The sequence below is a fragment of the Meles meles genome, chromosome 20 (genome assembly GCF_922984935.1).
Source record: "Meles meles chromosome 20, mMelMel3.1 paternal haplotype, whole genome shotgun sequence".
In the NCBI taxonomy this organism is placed as follows: Eukaryota; Metazoa; Chordata; class Mammalia; order Carnivora; family Mustelidae; genus Meles; species Meles meles.
In genome coordinates this window covers 60,368,191-60,390,590 of record NC_060085.1, presented here as the reverse complement: position 1 = coordinate 60,390,590, position 22,400 = coordinate 60,368,191, and the positions used below count along the sequence as shown (strand labels likewise).

General features: G+C 47.0%; 1 protein-coding gene across 3 annotated transcripts in view; it reads right to left on the bottom strand.

The window, feature by feature from the left end:
- The window catches only part of ZXDC (ZXD family zinc finger C), a 38,778-nt gene extending 16,604 nt beyond the window's left edge, over positions 1 to 22,174 (bottom strand). Inside the window, exons 1-8 of one of the 3 annotated variants that reach the window (XM_045989915.1) lie at positions 21,163 to 22,174; positions 18,519 to 18,671; positions 18,346 to 18,424; positions 17,040 to 17,170; positions 12,454 to 12,624; positions 8,273 to 8,961; positions 7,037 to 7,099; positions 6,298 to 6,382 (exon numbers count right to left, since the gene is read on the bottom strand). In XM_045989915.1, the coding sequence (XP_045845871.1) occupies positions 6,298 to 6,382; positions 7,037 to 7,099; positions 8,273 to 8,961; positions 12,454 to 12,624; positions 17,040 to 17,170; positions 18,346 to 18,424; positions 18,519 to 18,671; positions 21,163 to 22,132 (2,341 nt within the window). In that variant the 5' untranslated portion in view covers positions 22,133 to 22,174. Of the gene's footprint in view, positions 1 to 6,297; positions 6,383 to 6,413; positions 7,100 to 8,272; positions 8,962 to 12,453; positions 12,625 to 17,039; positions 17,171 to 18,345; positions 18,425 to 18,518; positions 18,672 to 21,162 lie in introns of those variants that run through there. The other 2 variants (XM_045989917.1, XM_045989918.1) reach the window with 2 other exon arrangements.
- Positions 22,175 to 22,400: the final 226 nt, after the last annotated feature.

Sequence of the window (22,400 nt, the reverse complement as noted above, 5' to 3'; positions counted from 1 at the left end):
CTTTGGTGTCAAGATCATGGGGAGTTTCCTCTTTCCTACACAGTCCAGAATACCATTTAATGTACATATTCCACAGAAGAATAGAATCTGTCTGTATTGCCAGCAGGTAAGCATGAGCCTCTGAAACACTAACTTCATCCGGGGGTTACTGAACTGTTTATGCTTTTATTTTTGAATAATGGTGATTTTTTTTTTTAAATCGTGCATTCTACTGCAAGTACTCCAATGTATTACCATGTGGTTTGCATGATACTGACTCTCCACTGGATTGGTGGAATTCACTTACACTTTCTCTCCTCTCTTGGTAAAACCACTCAGACGGAGGTAGACACTAACAGGGGAGGGGCTATATCCACTGAAGGGTATTCTGTTTGGCCCACACAGAACGTTCTTAAATCATGAATAGGCTGCACACTCAAGTGTCAAAATCTGGATCTGACTCCCTTCAGGTTTGTTCTTTTTCCATCCTGAAATAATAGCTATTCCTCTTAGCTTCCTTTTGAGCATTTAACAGGCAGGCACTTGGGTCATAAATGCGCCTCTGGCTCTGGTGACGTCCCCTGCCTGCAAACCTAATAACGAGAAGCTGACACTGACCGCTTTTAGGCATCTCACCTGTATTATCTCATTTATTCCTCCCAATAATCCTAAGTAGGTGCTTTTATTAACCATTTTACAAAGGAGAAAGCAAGGAGGCTGCTTGCTCAATTCACACTCCGTAACTGGATAGTGATCTCTTCTGCTATCTGTAATCAGCTTTTATTTCTTTACTCAGAGTTTAGTAGGTTCTTTTGTTTTCCAAGTAATTTTTACTTTTTTTTTTTTTTTTTAAGATTTTATTTATTTGAGAGGGAGGGAGAACGAGTGGGAGGACAAGAGCACAAGAGCCGGGGGAGGGAGAAGCGGGCTCATCCGCCCGATGCCGGGCTCCATCCTAGGACCCTGGGATCATGACCTGAGCAGAAGGCAAACTGCTTAACCGACTGAGCCGCCCAGGTGCCCCGAATTTTTACTTTCTATTTTACTACATTATAATAAAAGCATGTACTGCCAGGTTGGGTTTTTTCCCCCCTTAACACTTTGTTACAGTTTTCCTAATGGCCTAGTTTATTCAGTTTAATTTTGATAAATATCCCATGGTTATGGAGTACAACTTATTAAATTTTATTAATCCCACTGTAAACATCCTTCATATCTGTATTTTTTTGTGCTTGATCTGCAAATGAGTTTAATTACCCACTTTGAATATTGCTAGGTTTTCATTTATCCAATTATAGATTTCCACCAGTTCTTACTTTATCCTATTGGATATTACAAGTTTTCATATAAATACTCCCATGCCTGGTTACAAATCTTAGTCTTGCTGTTGATTACATGTGAACAGCATCCAAAAATACGGAAAATCTTCTCTGCCCCAATTGTTTCCTTTGAATTCCATACCTCTGATACTACTATTGACCCTTGTTTTTTGTTTTATCTGGTCTTAAATTTTAACCTTCCGAAATATTTCCATCCAGGGTGTGTCTCTTCTAGACAACGCAGAATTGGGATTTTCCTTTTTCACTTCGTCAAGAAAAAGGGTAGTCAGTAGGTTTTGCTGTTTACTGTGTCTTCCTGTAAGTCCCATCTGTTCCTTCCTTTCCCCAGCCCTTGGAGACAAGAAAGGTACGTTTATCTATTCATAGTCCCAAAGCTGGTTACATTAAAAAAAAAGTTTGTTTCCCTATCAGATTCAAGAAGGAAAGTTTCTCTTTACTTTTTATGCTGAGAAAATATTCTTGGTTTATTTGGGGCAGGGAAAGCCACAATACTAAAGATAAAGAAACTGGAAATTTTATTTTCTATATGCAACAGCAACCCAACAGGAATAATATTGAATTTTAGACATTTTACCTTTATTTTTCAAATCATTCAGACTGCACATTTTCTAAGACTCAATATGTGTACTCTGCACTTAACTACAGTGACAATAAAATCCCAACTGTGTTTAAGTGCCTCAGTTCCACTAAGTCCTGTTTCCCTGCAACTTCTCTGTTCTTAGCCTTATTACACAAATAATCCTTTAATCCCGAAAACCAAAAAGCTCCCAAACCCACATTTCCCCTCCTAAATTTGGTGCCAAAAATAATCGCCGGCCAACACCTGACCTGAACTCTTATTAAATGAATATATTTAACTGCAAAGTGCTGATGCAGTAACTGGGCATGTTAAGAAATACAGAATATATGTACCTTATGACCGTTCTAAAACGTAAAATATTCTGAATCAAAACACAGCCAGCATGCTAATGTACATGAAGATATTTCCTAGCACTGTCTGCTGTGAGGGCCTAGACACAATGACAGCTGGAGAGCAATGAGCAACAACCACACAGAGCGACCAGACCTTGGTTTCTAATACCTTTTTCTAATAAAACGAATAGCACTCCTTGGGGAAGTGACTGAATCCTGGGCTAGGGCAGGGAACACACAGATGGTGCCAGAAGGTAGGGAAATGCCCCCTAAAAAACCATGGCACAAGAATCCAACCAAAAGAGCTCCCAGTAGCCAAAGCTGGAACAATCTGAACAGCAAAATAAATACTGATAATACTGAGTATAGTCTAATATTCCTTATAATAGCCTGAAGGAGAAATACCTTTGAGTCCATACTGACAGAAGGGAATAAATAAATGAGTTACAAGAGACAGCTTTTCCTTACAGAAGTTGTCTAATGAATGCACAAGAATAAGTGGGGGAATCACCACTAGAACATCACTGTAACAAAATCTACCCTTAAGCCCTGAATTGATGGGAGGTTTAAAGAGAAAAAGGATATTTGCACAGGTACATGGGCAGATTAACCTTGCCCAAGGTCATGTCTGACCTTTGCCCCTGGCTCCTGAGAAGAAATCACAAGGTCCTTGGAAGGTCCTGCCTGGGAAGTGTGTCTGTTACCTGGGAGCTCTCAGCTACTCCATATAGTCTAACAGTGTGACTTAGAATGTAGGTCTTGGGTCACAATGTTTGCTCGACCTTCAGAGGGCTGAAGACCAAGTCAGCCGCATGGACAAGCAGCCATCTGTGCAACTGAGACCTGATAAACATCTGGACATGAAGGCTGAGGTGAGCTCCCCTAGCTGGCAATACGACTCCAGGCAGAGGCCAGTGGGAAGCTTCATACTAGGATCTCACCTGGAACCTGCCCTAAGCCTCTCCGATTCCCTTGGCTGACTTAATTCTAAATCTTTTCACTCCAGTAATTGCTAACTGTGAGTTCTGAGCCCTCCTCGAGGGTTAGTGAACCTGAGAGTGGTCTTAGAGACTCTGGAACTTGTAGAAGTTCAGGGTCATCTGGCAGATCCCTGAGATTTGCACACCATCTCAAAGTATCGACCTCAAAATAAATATTTATTCACTGTAAAAGGAAAAATAGTCACTTGATGATGGACAAAACTGGCAGACAATACCTTAACCTGGTGATAATGGTTAGTATCACCTGTAATACGTTTATTGCATGGACCCCAATACGACACAGTGAGATGGGTACCTCACTTCTAGCTCCATCACCTCAGCCTAATGAAAAAAGCATCAGGCCCAAACAGAGTAAAGGACCAGCACTCTTCAAATGTATCATGAAGGGCAAGGAAGGCTGAGGAACTGACCCAGACTGCAGGAGACCAAGGAGTTGTGACAACCAAGTGCAGCCTGGGACCCACGACAGGATTGGCAGTGAGGTGCCGGTCAAACCCAGATAGAGTCTGCAGTCCGCTCCCTGGGACTGTGGTGGTGATCACTCCTTAGCTTGGGTAAACACACTATGACTATGGGAGATGGTAATATGAGGGGAGGCTGGGTAAGGGGTTCTACAGCTGGAAAACATGAGTGAGGGACAATATTCATAGAGTATGGCCAGCCAGGGAATCATTTTTTCTGCAAGTCTGAAATTCTAGTAAAATAAAATGACAAGGGTTGAAGGGGAAATAGAGTTGGCCCCAAAGATTCTGGAAAAGGGATCATTTCTCTATCTCTTGGCTGATGACAGACTTCATGAGGGCTTTTCAGGAAAGATATGTGGGAGGCAAAGATGTAAGCCCTCATGAATACAAGATAATTCTACTACATAAACATTTGGAGGTTGGAGATTATTTCCTCTTTAAAAAGTCTATAAAATGTTTAAACCAATGAGTGTATAAAAGTACTCTGACCACCACTGGAGGATGCAAAGAGACCAGTTCATTACTTGGAAAACTGAGGAAGAAAAAGGCTCAGACGTTTATCCTGACATTCCAGTATGACTGTGCCTCAAGGTAAAGCATAGAAGAGAAGCTGCTCTTTACAGAATTCTAGCTAGTAATGAAATGAGAAGTATCTCTGCAAATCCTCAGAAATTAATAAATCCAGTCATGGTCATCGGTGGCTGCTAACAACACAGGACAGACCGACCACCAGATGTCACGGACCTCTGGAAGAGCACCCCACCACTGGCAAATGACTTTCATCAACCCCTGATGGCTGACCCATCAGATCAAGCCTCTAGATGCTGATTTACAGGGACCCCAGATGACAAAGGAACGTGTTAAACTAAAAGGGATGCCATCAGCCAAATCTAGACTGGCCGACTTGACAAGACAAGACACTCGGTTTCTTCCACAAATACATGGGCGAGAAATGGAGAGACCTATCCATGTTAAAGACACTTAAGAAACATACCAACCAAGAGTAAGAGGAGACTTACTTGGATTCTGATTTAAGCAGACAATTACAAGAAACATTTACAGCGTTTGAGACAACTGAAAATTTGAACACTTGCTAGATATGAAGGAAATACTGCTATTTCTTTAAAGACGTGATAATAACATATCACTATGCTTTTTAAGTGACCTTATTAAAAGATAATGCTGAAATATTTATAAAAACAATTAAAAATAAATAAAACCCCCTTTATAGATGACCCCAAAGCAATGCAATCAATGTGACACACACTGTATCCCTGAATGCTCAGTGTTCTTCTTCCTCCAGACGGAGATTACCTATCGGGCTAAAGGCAGCTGGCTCCCTTCATGGACTTTGCCTAGTCTGTGCTGAATTCTTTCACTCTACCTATCTCCTCTCCCCCCCCCACACCTTCTTTTATTATCTCTCCAAGTGCCATCTGGACACTTCCTGAACTGCCCTGAACCCTTCCCCTCTCACCATGAACACGGACATGAATGACATCCATCATAGGGCAGTATCTGCTTTAAGACAACTGATTAACAGAAAATAGGGAGTGAAAGAAGTCATGCTATTACAAACAGAAAGACATAAAACTGTATTGCTAACCCTACATTGTATAATTCATTGTTGTATAATTCACTGTACATTCTCTGATTATAGAAATCACTGTTCTTTTTTAAAAACATTTATTTCAGAGAGAGTGTATGCGAGCAAGCACACACATGCGTTTGTGAAAGGAGGGACAGAGAGGGAGAGAGACTCTCCAGCTGACTCACTGCTGAGCGCAGAGAGACTCAGGGCTCTATCCCACCATGCATGAGATCAGGAGCTGAGCCAAAACCAAGTGTTAGACACTTAACCAAATGAGTCAACCAGGCACCCTACCCTTGATATTCTTCAAACAAATTTTAAGAGACACATGAAATATGCAGAAAATGGTAGTAGAAGAAATCACTATTACCTTTACAAAAGGATTGCCACAGTTTCTTTAAGCATCACATCCCACTTTCTGGATAGATACATGAAGCCACAAACCAGCAGGCCTGGTTTGGTCCACTATTTTGTTGCTTTGGTATTTTTTTATTCCAAAAAAATTGCTGACATTTTAAAATGACAAGATTTCAACAGAACTCGGAACTAGGTGTCCATAATGCCACGTGCCACCCAGGGGCTGGCTCCTGGAACCCTGCTCCTGGGACAGCTGCAGTCTTGTCCCCAGGCTCTTCCCAGTGCCAAGGTCAGGGGCCAGTGGCCAGTTAGTTTCAAGTTCACACCTCTGCTCTTATGACCCCTGGCCAGTCTATTCTTTGTCCTAGCAGCCTGGTAGGCAGCAGAACTAGAGTCTACGACCACTAACTTTTGCACAGCCTTTTTAGATCAATACAACATGTCCATACTGATGCTGGAAATCTTGCTGATAATTTTTTCTTAACGGATAATTTTTTCTTAGGTTCACATAAAACTAAGGAATTGATAAAGGGCATTTTGAACATAAAAGTAACACAAAGGACATGGAAACACCTATCTGCGTGTTTCTTCGGTCCTTAATTAACGCCCAGGGCGACTCAGATCCCTCAATCCCCCAGCACACACAGCCTCACCTGCGTTGCTCCCAGTTCCTTTCTGCTTTTTTTTCTTGGCTAGTTGAATGGCTCGGGAATCAGTTCTTGCTGAGCCCCCACTTTCCTGAGACCAAAGAAAAGCATGTCAGTCACGCGTTCCAAATAGTAAAGAAAGGGTAGCAAAGGAACTACAGAAATGTACTAAGTCTGCCTCCTGAACAGAGTTGAGTCCAACAATCTTTGAGGATCTCCAGCAAAGGTTGAGGGAGAATCAAATGTTACATCCAATTACAGTGACAACTAAACAGAATGAGAGTTGGAACAATATACATAATTTTATTATCCAGAGAAGCAAAGTTTATTCCTCCAAAGTCTAAAACATATTAAAATACTTTACACAGAAACTGTTATAAAAGGAGTCACAAACTTCTCTGCTATCTGAAACAAGCAGCCTTCCCTTGGTGGTTCAGGATTAATTAACTGCAGCACTTCTCAACATTTTCCAGAACATGCCACATGACACTTGTACGGCAGACCCAGGGAGACCCTATTTCATATACCCACTACAGAGGCCGCTCTGGTGGCAGGTGCCGGACTCAAAAGTTATATACACCAAAACAGAACTACATTACTGAATTCAGAAAGTTTACGGAGGGATCCAAACAGTATTCAAATGGGACTTCACTTCTGTAAATCTGTCAATGTTTGATAAGAAAAACAGCTTAATGCTTATCACTACAAAAAGAAAAAGAACATCCCTCAACAGCTTGTGGCATACCTGTAACCCATTCACCACACACCATCTGTGCTCAGAGAATCGAGGCAGCCCAACGTCACACAGCTAGCGAGAAAATGAACAAGGAGTCAGGTTCAAGGTCATGGCGGCTCCTCTTGCCTCCACCCACAGTCACGGCTCTGGAGATGCAGTGACACCAAGGAACTATGGTATCCCAAGGTATCAAGGCCCTCGACACAGGCCCTGCCTCCCCAGTGACCTCTGAGCCTCGGCCACCTCCCCATTCTAACCCAGTCACCTAGGTGGCTTAGCAACTGCTCTGGTCACCTAAGCAAAGGCTGCCAAGGATGGCTAGGCCACCAACAAGTGAGAGCCATCAAAAAAGGTATGACAGACTGTGCTTCTCTCAGACTGAAAGGCTCATGGTAGATGGGTTACCACATCCCTCACAACTGATTCAAATTCAAATTCACAGGATTTAACTTTTTTAAAAAAACTGTGGTAAAATAAGATTTAACATTTTGAATATAAATATCACCATCAAATTTAACCTGTGCCACAAAGAAAAAACCTATTTGATCACTCCCATCTGAGACTGAGGAAATAATCAGACTCTCCCCCAAGAATCTTTAATTAAATTATTTTAAATTAAATTATATTAAATGTATTAACTGACATAAATATAATTAAAGAATATTAACTGCCGAGCCTCAAAATTGGAGAAGTACTCTTAAAACCCTCCAGAAACAAAAGCTCACAAACCACTCCCTTTTTTCCTTGTTAATTCTAGGTTGTTTTTTTTTTTTTAAATTTTTCTGCATGGTTTTAAAGTTTCCATTAAACCTGATATCACGATTCCTCTTCCTCTGGCCATTAGTAAGTCTAAGGACCTGTTATTCCATGAAAAGCACAAAGGCAGAACATTTCAACATTACGAAATACCCCATTTTTTTTTTTTTTTTCAAGAAAAGAAACACATCATCACAGAATCACAGAACTCAAAAGGACCTTAGAAATCATCTAGCCAAACCTCCTCATTTTAGAAATAAATGAGAACTTAAAGCTCAGACAGGATCAGTGATTTCCTTAAGGTTGTAAAACCTAGTCAGTTCCAGACTCAATATCAGAATTCAGATTTCCAGACTTGTAGTCCAGGGCTCCATCTTTTCGGAAACCAGTAAGAAATGTCTGCACATGAACGATTAATCCAGAACATCCTCAAAACTGAGTGTAAGAGAAGGGAGTTATGCGGTGGTGACTGAATAGAGCACTTCATACCAAATAGAAGCTGCCGGTTCCCGCACTGAGCCCCGTGTCTTTCTGAGGACTGTGCTTTTCCGCAGGGCTGCAGAACATCGACCTGGGCGCCCCTCGGCTCCGATCCTGCTGCCTTACAGTGTCGGGGCTGGGAGGCGAGGCCGGTTCCACTTTGATTGGAGCCAGCAGCTCTGGGCCACCGGTGTCTCCAGGTGGGGGGCTCGGAGAGGTCAGTGTGGAGGCAGTGTCTGCTAAATGACCACCTGAGGTCAAAGCCTGTGGGTCCGGACTCAAATTCTTCACAGGCAGAGCTACCAAACAGCCTAAAGCTCCTGCGTTTACAGTCTGTACGTCATCCATACCGAAGCTGCCTTGTTGAAGAACGGTGGCTGCTGTCCCAAGAACGAGAGGGCTATCCAGGCTTGGAGGAATGTCACTATGGGCCACCAACACCAGTGGGTCCATGGGCCCCAAGGAACTATTATTAGCGGGAAGGTTCCCTCCGAGTGAGGCGCTCACAGAAGTAACATCAATAGTCAGGATGCCAGAGTTCAGGGCCTCATCTGAGGCCCCCGCCGCACTACCACCATCACCAGGTGCGTCAGAGAAGAGCGCTGCCAGGTCTAGGTTGTTCAGCTCACTTTGGCCTGGGCTACCAAGTTCACTGCTATGCGTAAGAGAACTCGGAGCTCCAAGCTGAGGGAAGAGATCTGAAAGAAATGAACAATTCAATTGTCTTATGCACTTTAGCAGACTCAGAGGTTTTGTTCATGCTGAGACGGTACGCAGTAAGCAAGCCATCAAGGTAACATCTACTCCTCCTGCCCCTGCCGCCTGGTGCATCGAAGGTGGCCACAGGCTGAGGAAAGGCACTGCTTGATAACCTATGAGGCATTCTAAGTACACTCCCTCAAATCTTGAGCTCACAGGGATTTCTCCAGACAGGAAATGACCTGAGAGTCTCAATAATACTTCCTAAAGTCACATCAACTTGTAACAAAAGGAGGGAAGAATTGAATCCATGTCTTTCTGGCTTCAAACGCTATGCTCATTCTGCTACACAAGAAGTGCCCTCAGAAGCCTGTAAAACCTAACCCAGACCACAAATCTTCAGAAGTCAGACACAAGCTGGACTCCGGCTCCAGGATATTTTTGGAGTCGGCTGGTGTCAGCTCACGTCTCATCAAAATCTATGCCTCACTCCACAACTAGCTGCCACTCCAAAACAAATCTGAGTCATCTGGGGGTGATCAGTGGGTAAATAAACTGTCCTGTCTGGCATGCTCTGGGATAAATGCCCTGGCTCGAGGTCCAAACCCTACGGACTACAGAGAACTAAGACATCAGCCCCCCGGCACTCTGGAGTTGTGTCCCCTCCCTGGAGCCTTTCCTGATGGGCTCTCCTTCTCCCCCACCACTGTATTTCTAAACTCTAACACTCTCTCCTTGATCATCCTAAAGGCAGGGAGTCTATCTGACCAACAATGTCCCTTTAGCACCAGGCACTGGCACCTAGCCCCTAAGCAGCACTTAATGATCACAGAAAAAATAATTCTAGTAAATCCCTCTTTAGTCTTGATTGTTTATTCAGCCTCTGTTGTTGATCATTTCACTCATCAAACATTTGATTCTCTTGTCATTCAATTAAGTAACTTAAATAGTCAGACTACCCTTGGAGGAATAGTGAGCATTAGCATACTTATACAGAATTTCACTGAGAGGCACCTGGCTTAGTCAGTGGAGCACGTGACTCTTCATCTTGGTTGGGGCTGTGGGTTCGAGTCCACGTTGGGTGTAGAAATTACTTAAAAATAAAATCTTAAAAAATTTCAATGAATATTCAAGTCAGAAATTTATATACCAGTGAACCCAATCAATCATCCCAAATCCTAGGACTCTTTAAGCAGCAAGCAAACAGGAAGATGGGAGTATAAAAAATTTGGGTAAGGGAGCCAAACAGGGCCCTGCAGTTAATCCTTCCTAAGAAATTTCTAGCTGAAGCTTCTAGAACATGCCAGTGCCTGGCCAGAGGGAAAGGCTCTCTCAGTTCTTTGGTTCTATTCCTCCTACACCAACTGTCAGCTAATCCCAAACTCATACTTTTTTTGGTGGACACCATGTAAGAGTGCCTACTATAGTTCTAATGCAAACCTATGAAAGAAATCCACGACAGACCCTTCCAAAATAAATTAACAACCAAATCCCCAATATTATCTTCTTTGGTTGTCATACTACTTCAAAGCTGAAAACCAGTATCGATCTATTACTGCTTCTTCACTAAGTATCTCGGTACCAACAAAACAACTTTAAAAAATGGCAGAGATTCAGAAATTAAAAATGGAAAACAGCCTCTTTTTCAAAACCTCCCAAAAATTTCCTTTACTATCTTGAGAATTTCATATGGATAAAAAAATTAGTAATAATAATCTCAGTGCAAACAGACACCAATTTGTTCAAAAATTTCCTATTTAGCCTTGAAATCACAGGTATCTACTGGACACCTGCTACTGCAAGGCCCAGATATTCAGAATTATTAAACATTAATTAATACAGCATCTAGACTAAGGTTATAAGCATGACCTCGCTCCAGCACTTCTCAGTGTATGGGACCTCAGACAAGTCCCTCTCCTTTCCACCTCGGCTTCATCAGGAAGGGAGCAGTGAAGATGCCGCTGCCCCAGGATCACTGTGAGGAAACTCCAACACCCAGTCCAGGGTCTAGCAGAGCCCCTGGCAGTGTCAGTCACAGCAACGCAGGTTCCCAAGCACCCGTTTCTCACAAGGCTAGCACTGGGACACTACCTAGTTATCCACCCCTGACCACGGCAGAGAGAATGACACACAAGTCAGTCAATGGCACATTATAAATTCAGAGCCTGGGAAACACAGGCACTACAGAGCCCCTAAGAGGCTCTCACACGGAGACAGAGACTAAGGAAACTCGTGTGAAAGGAATGATGCTGTTGCTGAGTTCTGAATAAGCCAAGCCAGGAAAGGGAGAAGAGCAGGAGCACAGAGGTCCAGGTGCACAGTGTCCCATAGTGCTAGCTCAGAGCCAGGAGAGGCGAAGGCTAAGATCTAGAGACAGAAATAGCAACCCGACCACTGAGGGCCTCTCAAGACCAGCCTACGGCTCCTGACTAGACTCTGTGAGTTGAGGTGGCAGCCTCTCCTATGAGTCCTCATTAACATCTAGAGTTCAGAAGGGCAGCTTCTTAAATCCCAAGCGAAATGACAATTACTATTAGAGCCAAAGGAGTGACGTGACCACATCTATAACAGGACGGAAAGAAGCCAGAGGAAGGACGTTTCCTTCAGAACACGACACAAATTCTCTTCCATGTTTTAAAGATGAAAAGCCAAAGCTCAAGAACCTGTGCCCTAGCCTAGATCCCACGGCTGGGAAGTAGCTGTGCCCCAAGGCTGCTGCTGCCTGTCACACAGGTGGCAGGGAGGCAGCACGCTCAAATGACTCTAAGGCTAGCGAGGGATTCCCCTGCCAGGAGCAGCAACCCCACCACGCCCCAGAGAGCAGGATGGTGCGAGCTCCAAGGCAGAGGCAGCACACGGCTGCCCACACCCCTGAACAGTCTGCCCCTAGGGCTGTGCGTGCAGCTCCAGAGGTAGACCATCATCCCATGTCACCATGCAGCCAGATGACCAGGCCTTCATGTGCCCAGAATCCCTGCTCCAGACTACTGCTGTGCTTCCCCCACCCCTCTCCCCTACCCAGGTCATCAAGCCCCGCCCCCTGCTCCCAAGGTGAACCACCACTCTGCACAACCAGACAGAGAGGGGTGAAGCAGAAACAAGGGAGGGGTAGGCTCAGAATCCAGGACAAAGGTCACAGAAGGAGAAAGACTTAGGAGACACATGCTAGGAAAAGCCAACCAAGAAAAACACTGAAAATAAATAAGCAAATAAATAAATAACTGAACGCTCCTGGAGGGAAAGCACTTCAGAGGTGAGGGCTTAGGGTCAGAGGCAAAAAGTGGCAGAAGACAGTCCAAAAGATCACACTAGGCTTGGCAGCCATGGTTTATGGGCCAGTAAGACTTTGTTGTGCTCAATTAATTTAATCCATAACCAGACAACTTCTGAAGGGGGCGACGGAAGGAAGGAAGGACACGCTTTAGCTTCTCTGACACACGTCAAGCAGACACATCTCTGCAGCACCCTAGGAGAGAAGTAAACGAGCAGACCTGGGCGCCGGCTATGCTGCCGGACCACATGGGCCTTCATGCTGTGCTTGGAGGTGAAGAGTCTGTTACAGCTGGACACTGGGCAACGGCTTTTCGGAGCACCCACATCCTGCAGGTGTTTCTTGGAGTGAATGTAGAGGCTGCTACGGGCAGAGAACCTGGCACAGCACCCTGGAACGAAAAGAACAAATGAGTGGTGAACCTGAGGATCCCCAAGGAACCAGTGCTGACATTTCCTCCCATTGGAATCATAAGACAATGCATGCCATGCTCCAGCCACTGACCAGGGACAGACACATAGCCCTTAGGGCAACATCACAAATGTGGGGCCAAGGCAGGATGCCCCCAAACCAGGCGTCTTTGGCATGCTGGTTATGCCAGCTAGAAGCAATCAAGGCCTAAGACTTGGAAATAAACTTTGACATCCCTCTGCCTACTGCCTAAAAGAATTTAGATGGAAGACATACTCCAGGAAAAAAGCTACCACCACAGATAACTACGTTATGATATGAACTAGGTATAGGGAACAGGGAGGACCTAGCAAGGCGTGTTTGAGCAAAGTCTTCTCTGTGTCACATTGTTTCAATGAGCCCAGGAAACACTTGTTCACCAAACATTTACTCATTTCCATTTTCCTGTAAAACGCTTTCCTTCCCTCTGAAAGTCCCAGGTCCCTATCCACCCTTCTCTTTAGCTCAGGATGACATACATAATTCATTTTACCTGTCTCTGAATATCATGTCTGTGTGGGTTTTCCATACATATAAAATTAAATTTTATTTTCCAGGGGTGCCTAGGTGGCTCATTGAGCATCTGCCTTCGGCTCAGGTCATGATCCCAGGGTCCCAGGATTGAGCCCAGCATTGAACTCCTGCTCAGCGGGAAATCTGCTTCTCCCTCTGCCACTCCCCTGCTTCTATTCCCTCTCTACCTGTCTCTCCCTCCCTGTCAAATAAATAAATAAATAAAATCTTTAAAATAAATAAATGATTAAATAAGTCTTATTTTCTGTTAATCTGTCTCACATCAATTTAATTTAGTCCAGTGAGAACAATCTTGAAGGGTAGAAAAAAATTCTTCCTCCCCGACACAAGGAATTAAATGTGAAAGCAAACTCCATTTAAAAAGAGATAGGAGGGGCGCCTGGGTGGCTCAGTGGGTTAAAGCCTCTGCCTTCGGCTCAGGTCATGATCTCACAGTCCTGGGATCGAGTCCCACATATGGCTCTCTGCTCAGCCTGCTTCCTCCCTCTCTCTCTCTGCCTACTTGTGATCTCCATCTGTCAAATAAATAAATAAAATCTTAAAAAAAAAAAAGAGCAAAATAAAACCAGTGCCAATGCCATGGAGTGTTCTAGAAGCAGAAGAAACAGTGTCCCTCTTGAGAAGAGAGAAAAAAGGTTTCAAGTGGTAGGTAGCATTTGAGGTGACTGGGTCTTTACAAATGGTAGGGGCCACACAGCAGAGCAGGAAGGTGTACAGGCTGAGCAACAGCCACCCAAGGCATGGAGGCCACCAAGCAGGGTGGGCAGAGCTTGCACTCTGGAGCAACTCTACTTCAGACCCTACTGGCCACGTGGCCTTATTTATTCTTTCTGGGTCTCCTCTTCCTTCTCTGTAAAGTGGGAATGGCACACGCCTCACAGAGGTTACGAAGACTATAGGTAAACAACTCCAACCTACAGAATGCGCGCACAGTGCCCAAGAAAGTAGAACGCGCGTCACTGCACTTGTGGAAGCTTCTTGGGATGGCAAGGTGGAGCTGCTGGAGTCTAGGGCCTGGGGGAGGCCTATTTTAGGAAAAGAGGCTATGAAGGCAGAATACGGCCAGATGACTAAGGGTTTTGGCTGCCTCTGAAAGGAGTTTTGAACTTACTTCACTTTCAAACAAAGCTTCCGGCTTGTTTCCAGGTCAGGCTCAGCAGAGAACATTTGGAAAACACACAAGAGGACAGATGCCTCCAGGTTCACCCCTAGATGCACGGTCTACAATGTGTCCCCTGCTCCACATGTTGCCCAGGGGTTCTCTATACCTGCAATGTCCCTCAGCCCCTTTCCAGCTGGGACACCTCCACACACACTTAAGGAGGCACAGCACAGAGCAGAGGTGCTGAAAACGCTTCTTACCAAACTGCTTTGCCAAGGACAGGAGTCAACCACAACAGGGATGTCTGCCACACTTGTTAGCAGAGGTTTCCATTTTTAAAAACATTTGTTAACTCGAGAGAGAACAAAACATACTTCATTTTCACTATACATCCTTTGATGGCCAGGAATGTGACCGCTTTTCCTGCGTGGTTTTATGACCACTTCAAAGATGAGGGAAAGAGGCAGAGAGTGCTTGAGCCACTTGTCAGAGGTTACAGAGTGACTTAAGTGGCAGGGTTGGGACTGGGGTCCAGGAAGCCTCAAGACTTCAGTCATCACACTCTACCTCCCCTCTTCAGCATACACCAATCCTTGAGCCCTGCATCCACTTCCACGGCTTAGCTCACCCCGTGTGGACCAGCCTCACTCCCAGCCCACCTCCTCACTGCGCCCAGCAAGCAGTACCTCCCTGCCTCCTGAGCATCTGAACTTGGAAAGCCTGTGGGCACCTAAAATGCAGCACATCCTCTTCTTCCAACCACCGGCCCTGTGTGCCCACCTCAAGTGAGATGCTGGCCCTAACTACTGCTTCACCCAAAACCCCTACTCCCAAATCTACCACCAAGCGCTGCTGGGACACTGTCCAATTCCTTTCTCTCTCATCTGTGCATTCTCTCCCTTCCCACTGCCAAGCCCCAGTGCAGGCACAAGCCACCTCCCCAGGAAACCAGACTGAGCCCTAAACTCGGTCATGGTCCCATCACACTCCTGCCCTGAACCCCCAGTCTGCTGCTCTCACCATTCTGGGAGATGCCCCTACACTGGCCTCTTCCGCCTCCTCTAACCCTGGCGAGCTCCGCCTCCTTCTTCAGCCAACTGGGAGACTACTCCCATGCCCCCATGCTCTAGAAGCAGTCTGGGTGACCTGTATGTCCCCACAGCACCCTATAGGCACTGGTCTACCTGATGTGCCCCAACTGGAGCTCTGATGACAGGAGGAACTGTGTCTTGGTTAAACCACCTATATTACCCATTCTAGGAACTGGTCTTGGCTTCAAATTGGTCTTTATTGTCCCTTTTCCAGATAAGGAAATTAATGCCCAGAGAAGCTGGCCTGAGTTCATCACCTGAGGGAAGGGGAAGGAGACTCACAAGCACATACTGACCTGCTCTGCCCTCCCACACACCTGCAGCAACTACAGTAGGCCAGCACACACAAGCCATGGAGCACAATTCTGCCCACAAATCCTGCCTTCACTGTGTAGGGAAAAAAACATCTGAATGTGCTGGCGAGGATGCGGAGAAAGGGGAACCCTCCTCCACTGTTGGTGGGCATGCAAGCTGGTGCAACCACTCTGGAAAACAGCATGGAGGTTCCTCAAAATGTTGAAAATAGAACTACCCTATGACCCAGCAATTGCACTACTGGGTATTTACCCTAAAGATACAAACGTAGTGATCCGAAGGGGCACGTGTACCCGAATGTTTATAGCAGCAATGTCTACAATAGCCAAACTATGGAAAGAACCTAGATGTCCATCAACAGATGAATGGATCAAGAAGATGTGGTATATATACACAATGGAATACTATGCAGCCATCAAAAGAAATGAAACCTTGCCCTTTGCGATGACGTGGATGGAATTAGAGGGTATCATGCTTAGTGAAATAAGTCAATCGGAGAAAGACAACTATCATATGATCTCCCTGATGTGAGGACATGGAGAAGCAACATGGGGGGTTAAGGGGATAGGAGGAGAATAAATGAAACAAGATGGGATTGGGAGGGAGACAAACCATAAATGACTCTTAATCTCACAAAACAAACTGGGGGTTGCTGGGGGGAGGTGGGATTGGGAGAGGGGGAGGGGGCTATGGACATTGGGGAGGGGAGGCGAACCATAAGAGACTATGGACTCTGAAAAACAACCTGAGGGTTTTGAAGGGTCAGGGGTGGGAGGTTGGGGGAACAGGTGGTGGGTAATAGGGAGGGCACGTTTTGCATGGAGCACTGGGTGTTGTGCAAAAACAATGAATACTGTTACGCTGAAAAAAATAAATAAAATGGGAAAAAAAAAAATCTGAATGCCCTTTTCAAAAAGCTGGCCTAACTTGACTGCTGTCTAATCATAGCATGCATAGATAGCTACCATTTACTGAATCCACGATATGTGCCAGATGCCAAAACAAGCCTTTTCAACAGGTCATTTCACCTACTCCTCAAAACCACCAAATTAAACAGGTAATAACTAGAGCCACAAATCTAAGGAGTGCACTTCAGAGCCAAGAGCCAAACCAGGTCTGATTCTGAAATCTGTTCTTTCCCATACACTACTCCCAAGATAAAACAATTAACTAAAAAACAGCCAATCAAATCTAATGCCGCAACTCACACTCACCTTGCCTTGAAGCAGATAACACTTACCTTTAAACAACTTAAACTTACAACAACGCAGTCACATGCTAGTTTACGGCTCAAAGTAACCTATTAAAATCTACCTTCCACGGGACACTCGAATGGCTTTGTGCCCAGGTGGGTGATGCTATGGCCTTTCAGGTGCTCTGCTCTGGTGAATGACTTCCCACAGCCTTCAACAGGGCAAGTAAATCTCCGGTCGTCATCGTGTTTCCTGCCAGAAGAGAAAAACAGTGATTTTTCACTCACACAACCCGGAGACACCAAACCTCAGAAGTGATTCTTTGTTTAAGATTCTGCGAATTATGGGGCGCCTGGGTGGCTCAGTGGGTTAAAGCCTCTGCCTTTGGCTCAGGTCATGATTCCAGGGTCCTGGGATCGAGCCCCGCATTGGGCTCTCTGCTCCGCAGGGAACCTGCTCCCCCCTCTCTCTGCCTGCCTCCTCTGCCTGCTTGTGATCTCTGTGTGTCAAATAAATAAATAAAATCTTAAAAAAAAAAAAAGATTCTGCAAATTACAAAGTCTTAGCATTTAAAGAAAATGATCGGCACATTTCAGAAAATCTTAATTCTTTCTAACCCATGTGAACAGGTTTGCAATTTAGCTAATCCTGCAATTAGAAATTCTACTTTAATGACAAGGTTGACTTAAAAGTCAGACATGACAATTAGTGCTGCTTCAATCTAGGAACAAATGGCTGGGTCCCAAACGTACTGACGAAGCTACTTCCAACGTTTAGAGATTCTGCTAACAAACAAGGTTTCCAAGCTGCAGAGGGCAAAGAAAAGCATGCAAAGAAAATCAATGGCAATGCTAAAAGGACCCCCTCAAGTTCATGCACAAATACAGTCCTTTTCTAGTAATGTTGTTATACTTTTTAAACCCTTCAAATCCCCAGCTGTGCAAGCATGGACAAACCACCCAACCTCTCTGTCCCAATGCAAACCAGGGAGAGTAAGAACATCAAAGTCTGAAATAAGAACATCAAAGCCATAGTCATTGTGACGGTTAAAGGAGAGAGGTTAAAGGTAAAGTGCTGAACAACACCTGCACATAGACAAAGCCCTCCAAGGACATCGTTACCAGTATGGAAAGTTTATAATGACACCAGGAAAGCTGCTTCCACAATGTTAACCTTTTTAAAGTATTGAATTCTGTATATAGTACATAAATTACATTTAAAAACAAGTATAACACAGAAAAACTGACATTAGGTGATCAGATTCTGCATGATTTTCTTTTTACAGCTTTCTGAACTTTCCAAACTATCTACAATGGGCTCCTTTTCTTATAACTTAAAAAAATCGACAGATATTTAATCCACAGGCTTCTGCCACTGACAAACACTCATCTTCTATATGGGTAATTCAAGTGAAATGTAAAGATTACCTTTTGTGTCGCAGGAGTTTAGACATGCTGGTAAAGGTCCAGCCACAACTGTCAGAGTCACAAATAAAAGGTCTTTCACCTTAGAAAACAAAGAAATTATGCCACATAATCATAAATGCTAGCTACCACAAAGGCAAATCTTAGGTACAAATGCTGTATTCTCCGCTTATTACCTGTATGACTTCTCAGGTGAATTTTCAGGCGACAAGCTTTGTCATATTGTTTGCTGCACCCAGGAAAGGAGCAAGAAAAGAGTTCTTGTTCCCTGAAGTGAGCTCGGTTATGGGAAAACAGAGCACTCACTGTGATGAATGTCTTCTCACAGCCTGAACAAAGAAAACACAAACCCTGCTCACTGGTGTGACAAAGATCACATACCACAGCTAAACTAGTCACCGCTCCAGGACACCATTCACACTGAAGCAAACAAGAAAGAAAATGAGACAGAGGCAGCTCCAGAAAGTTACGACCACTGTTACAACCACTGACAACCGTCTTTGTAATAGCGGCTGAGGGCAGCCTGCTGTGCTATGACTTAGCCATGAAGGCCTGATCTCTAATCACGGCCACATGCTCCCCGTCTCCACAGCACAGATCTTTCTCACATTTTGTGAACTCAAATGTCAATGCTGTCTGTGTGAGGCCAAGGAACACCCAACAAGAGATATTAGATACTAAGGAACAAGGATTCCGTCTGGGAGGGTTGAACCTGGAAGGGCCACAAACCACTGTTCTATCTGAGACTTATTTGCCCCTGCAAGTGACGCTGTGTCCTCCGCAATTACGAATGTCCTCTTTGACGTCCTCTGCAAAGGGCAGCAGCCCCCACTGTCACCTGGCTTCTCCTTTTCCTTTTGCTTATCTCACCAGGATTCCCTGTTGTCAAAGGAGGCTCACAGAGTCATCATTCACATGGCCTTTTCCTTCACTCCCGTCTTCAACCCCACTTGAGCCACCAGAAAGGAACCTACCTCAGCAATCCCCAAACTTTCCACATCAATAGCTCTCCTTTGACAAAAAGGTTCAGTGTTTAAATAGAGTAGAAAATACCAGGTTGCAAGATTCCTATCTTTGTGGCAGCTCTTCCCAGAACCTCTAACATGCTGCCATCGTGCCTATAAAACCACCAAGCAGATACACACTGCACATCACCACCTCAAAGCACTGAGCCCCAGGAACCCCACTTTCCCTAGCAACACTCAACTGGGAAATGCTCCTCTTCCTAAATGCCCCCAAATCATCCTGCTCCTCCTCTTCGGCATAAATCTGCTCTCCCCTCCCTCCCCCCCCATTCCCTATTTTGGACTTTGGTGCATTCACACACTCCAAGAGGTAAATCTCTCTGCCTTACCAAGAACCACCCTCCCTGCAATCAACAGTCAAGCCCTTTCCTCCTGCCTCTGCAATCTTTCTTACAGGAAGCCCCTCACCACTCCCGCAGCAAACTCAGGTCTAGAACATTTCATGAGGCTTCACCGTTCCCTCCTCTGAACCCACCCATTTGGAACACCTCTGATCCTCCAACCCAAAACTCTCAGGAGGATTTCATACCCTAAAGCAAGCTAAATTTCTCATCTTCCTAGTATTACACTTGAACTGATGCTCTCTCTTAGTACATTTTAGCCAGGAGCAGTCTATAAGCCAGATTCACAGTATGTAATTTAGAAAGGTTCTGAAATGGTCTAAACCTATATTTTCCACAAAGAGGGATGCACAAGCCCATCCACAAGCATATGGGGGAGAAACAAACTAGAACCTATTAATGTGTTTTTCATTTCACCCTTTCAAAATCCCTATAATTGAAGTATATTTTCTAACAAAGACATTACTATGAGAGCACATATAGAATGCATCGATACACATGAAAGGCACATGCTAGGCACATAGTTGAGGTTCTATTTTAACAAAGAGGATGGAGAAGGTCCCTCGCCCTCTACTGGGCCCTCCCATGCTCTCCCAACTTCACTCGCCGCCCCACAGACCATCACAGCCCGCATTCCCTGCCTCGACTTTGCAGTGTCACCCACCAGCACTGCCTTCCACCCCAGCTCACGCAAGCCCACTCCTTCCCAGGTAGGAATCTTCTCTCCTCCTGGGGAGGCACACTCTCCCTCTGAGAGCATGTCAACCTGCCTCTCCGGTGGAGTTCACGGTTTTGGACCCTGCATTCCCTCCTACTGCAGACGATGAGAGAGGGGAAAGAACCCTTCACTGGATCTTATCCACATTACTGGGCCTCAGACTCTTCATCTGGAAAATGATAATTTTTAGAACTTCCCAAAACTGTGAAGTCTAGAGAAGATAAAAGCATAAAAGGCCAGAAAACTGCACTGCACCACACACCTGTGACTATCCCCTGTGGGCCTTAGGGTGTTCCATCTGGCGGACTCCCCTGTGCCACCTAAGTACCTGATACCTGCATTTCTAACTGATGAAACCCCCAAGAAAACAGGCACCTGACTCATAAATCAAATCTCTAGTAAGAAGCTTTATCACCCTCATTAACCTGAAGCACCTTGAGAGAGACCTGCCGCCTCCACCGCGGGAAGGAAGGCTGTAATTACTAGTGCTTCCTCTGTCGAGATCCCCACAGCAACGCAGGGCTGAGGTGTCCAACCGAATCGCCTGGAAAGAACTGGAACTCAAACACCAGAGTGCTCCGTTCCCGCCCCTCACTCTTGGCCCACGGAACTTCATCCTGCCCAGACGAACAGCCGGAGGCAGGGCGACGCCGCACCCACTGCGGGCGGCTGAATTTGGACCTGGGGCCCCGGGAGCCCCCCGAAGCCCGCCCGCAGGCCCGTGGCGCGCGCTTACCGGGAAAGTCACACTTGTAGGGCCTCTCCGGCTCGAAGTGGCTGCGCTGGTGGGAGCTGAGCTTGGCGTGCGTGGGAAAGCGCTCGGAGCACACCTCGCACTTGAACAAGTTCTCCTGCTCGTGGCCCTTCATGTGAGCCTTGAGGTTGTACACGGTGGTAAACTTCTTGCCGCAGCCGCCCACCGGGCAGCCGAAGGGCCGCAGCTTGTCGTGCGACTGCAGGTGCCGCTTGAGCTTGTAGGAGGTAGTGAAGGCCCAGCCGCAGCCGTCCAACGGGCACTTGAAGGGCCGTCGGCCCTGGCTGCTGCCGTGCGTCAGCAGGTGCACCTTGAGCTGGTGCTTCTTGGCGAAGGAGAGCGCGCACTGCGGCTCGGGACAGCGGTAGGCCGGGGCACCAGAGCCCGGACCCTGGGGACCCCGGCGGCCCTCGGCCGGGCTCGCGGCCTCCTCGCCCGGCGGCGCGGGCGGGCCTCGCGGAGGCTGGCCCGGTGGTGGCGGCGCGGCGGCCAGCGTGAAGACGCCGTGGTCGAAGCGCACCAGCAGGTCCTGGCTGTTAATGGTGACGGCGCCCGCGAGCGCCGCGCCGGACTCGGGGGCGGCGGCTGCGCCGCTGGGGCCCGGCTCGGAGTGGGTGACTGGGCTCGCGCCAGCGCCGGGCCCCACCTCCCGCCGCCCGGGGTCCTCGGCCGCACCGCCGCGCGCCACCTCCAGCAGCACCACGAAAGCGTCGCCGCCGTCCTCGGGGGGCGGGGGGCTCGGCCCCGGGCCCGCCGCCGCCGCCCGGGCCTCCCCGCGCAGCGGCCCCGGCCCGCCATCTTCGGGGCCCCGCAGCAGCAGCAGGCGGCGGCGCGCGGGGCCTGGGCTGGGCGGCGGCCCCGGGCCTCGGCGGAGTCGGCCGGGGCCGCCGCCGCCGCCGCCATGTTGGGCTCCGCGCGCGGTCGGGGCGACGAGCAGCTTCGGAAGGTCCATCTTGGGCCCAGCCGCCGCCTCGGAGGAAGCGCGCTCCGCCCCGCCCAGCCGTGCGCGACGCCGTGCGGCCGCCGCGACCGGTCGACAGCAAAGCCCGGCGCGGAGCACGGCCGGCTCCGGCCCGGACTGCGCGTGCGCGTGAGCCGCGGGGCGCCGCGCGGGGCCTGCCGGGCCGGGGTGGTCGGCGCCGCCGGGACGCGGTCGCGCAGGTCCTGCTCGCCGGCGAGTCTGGGGGTCTCGGCGAAGCCTGATCTTGCGAGCCGCATCC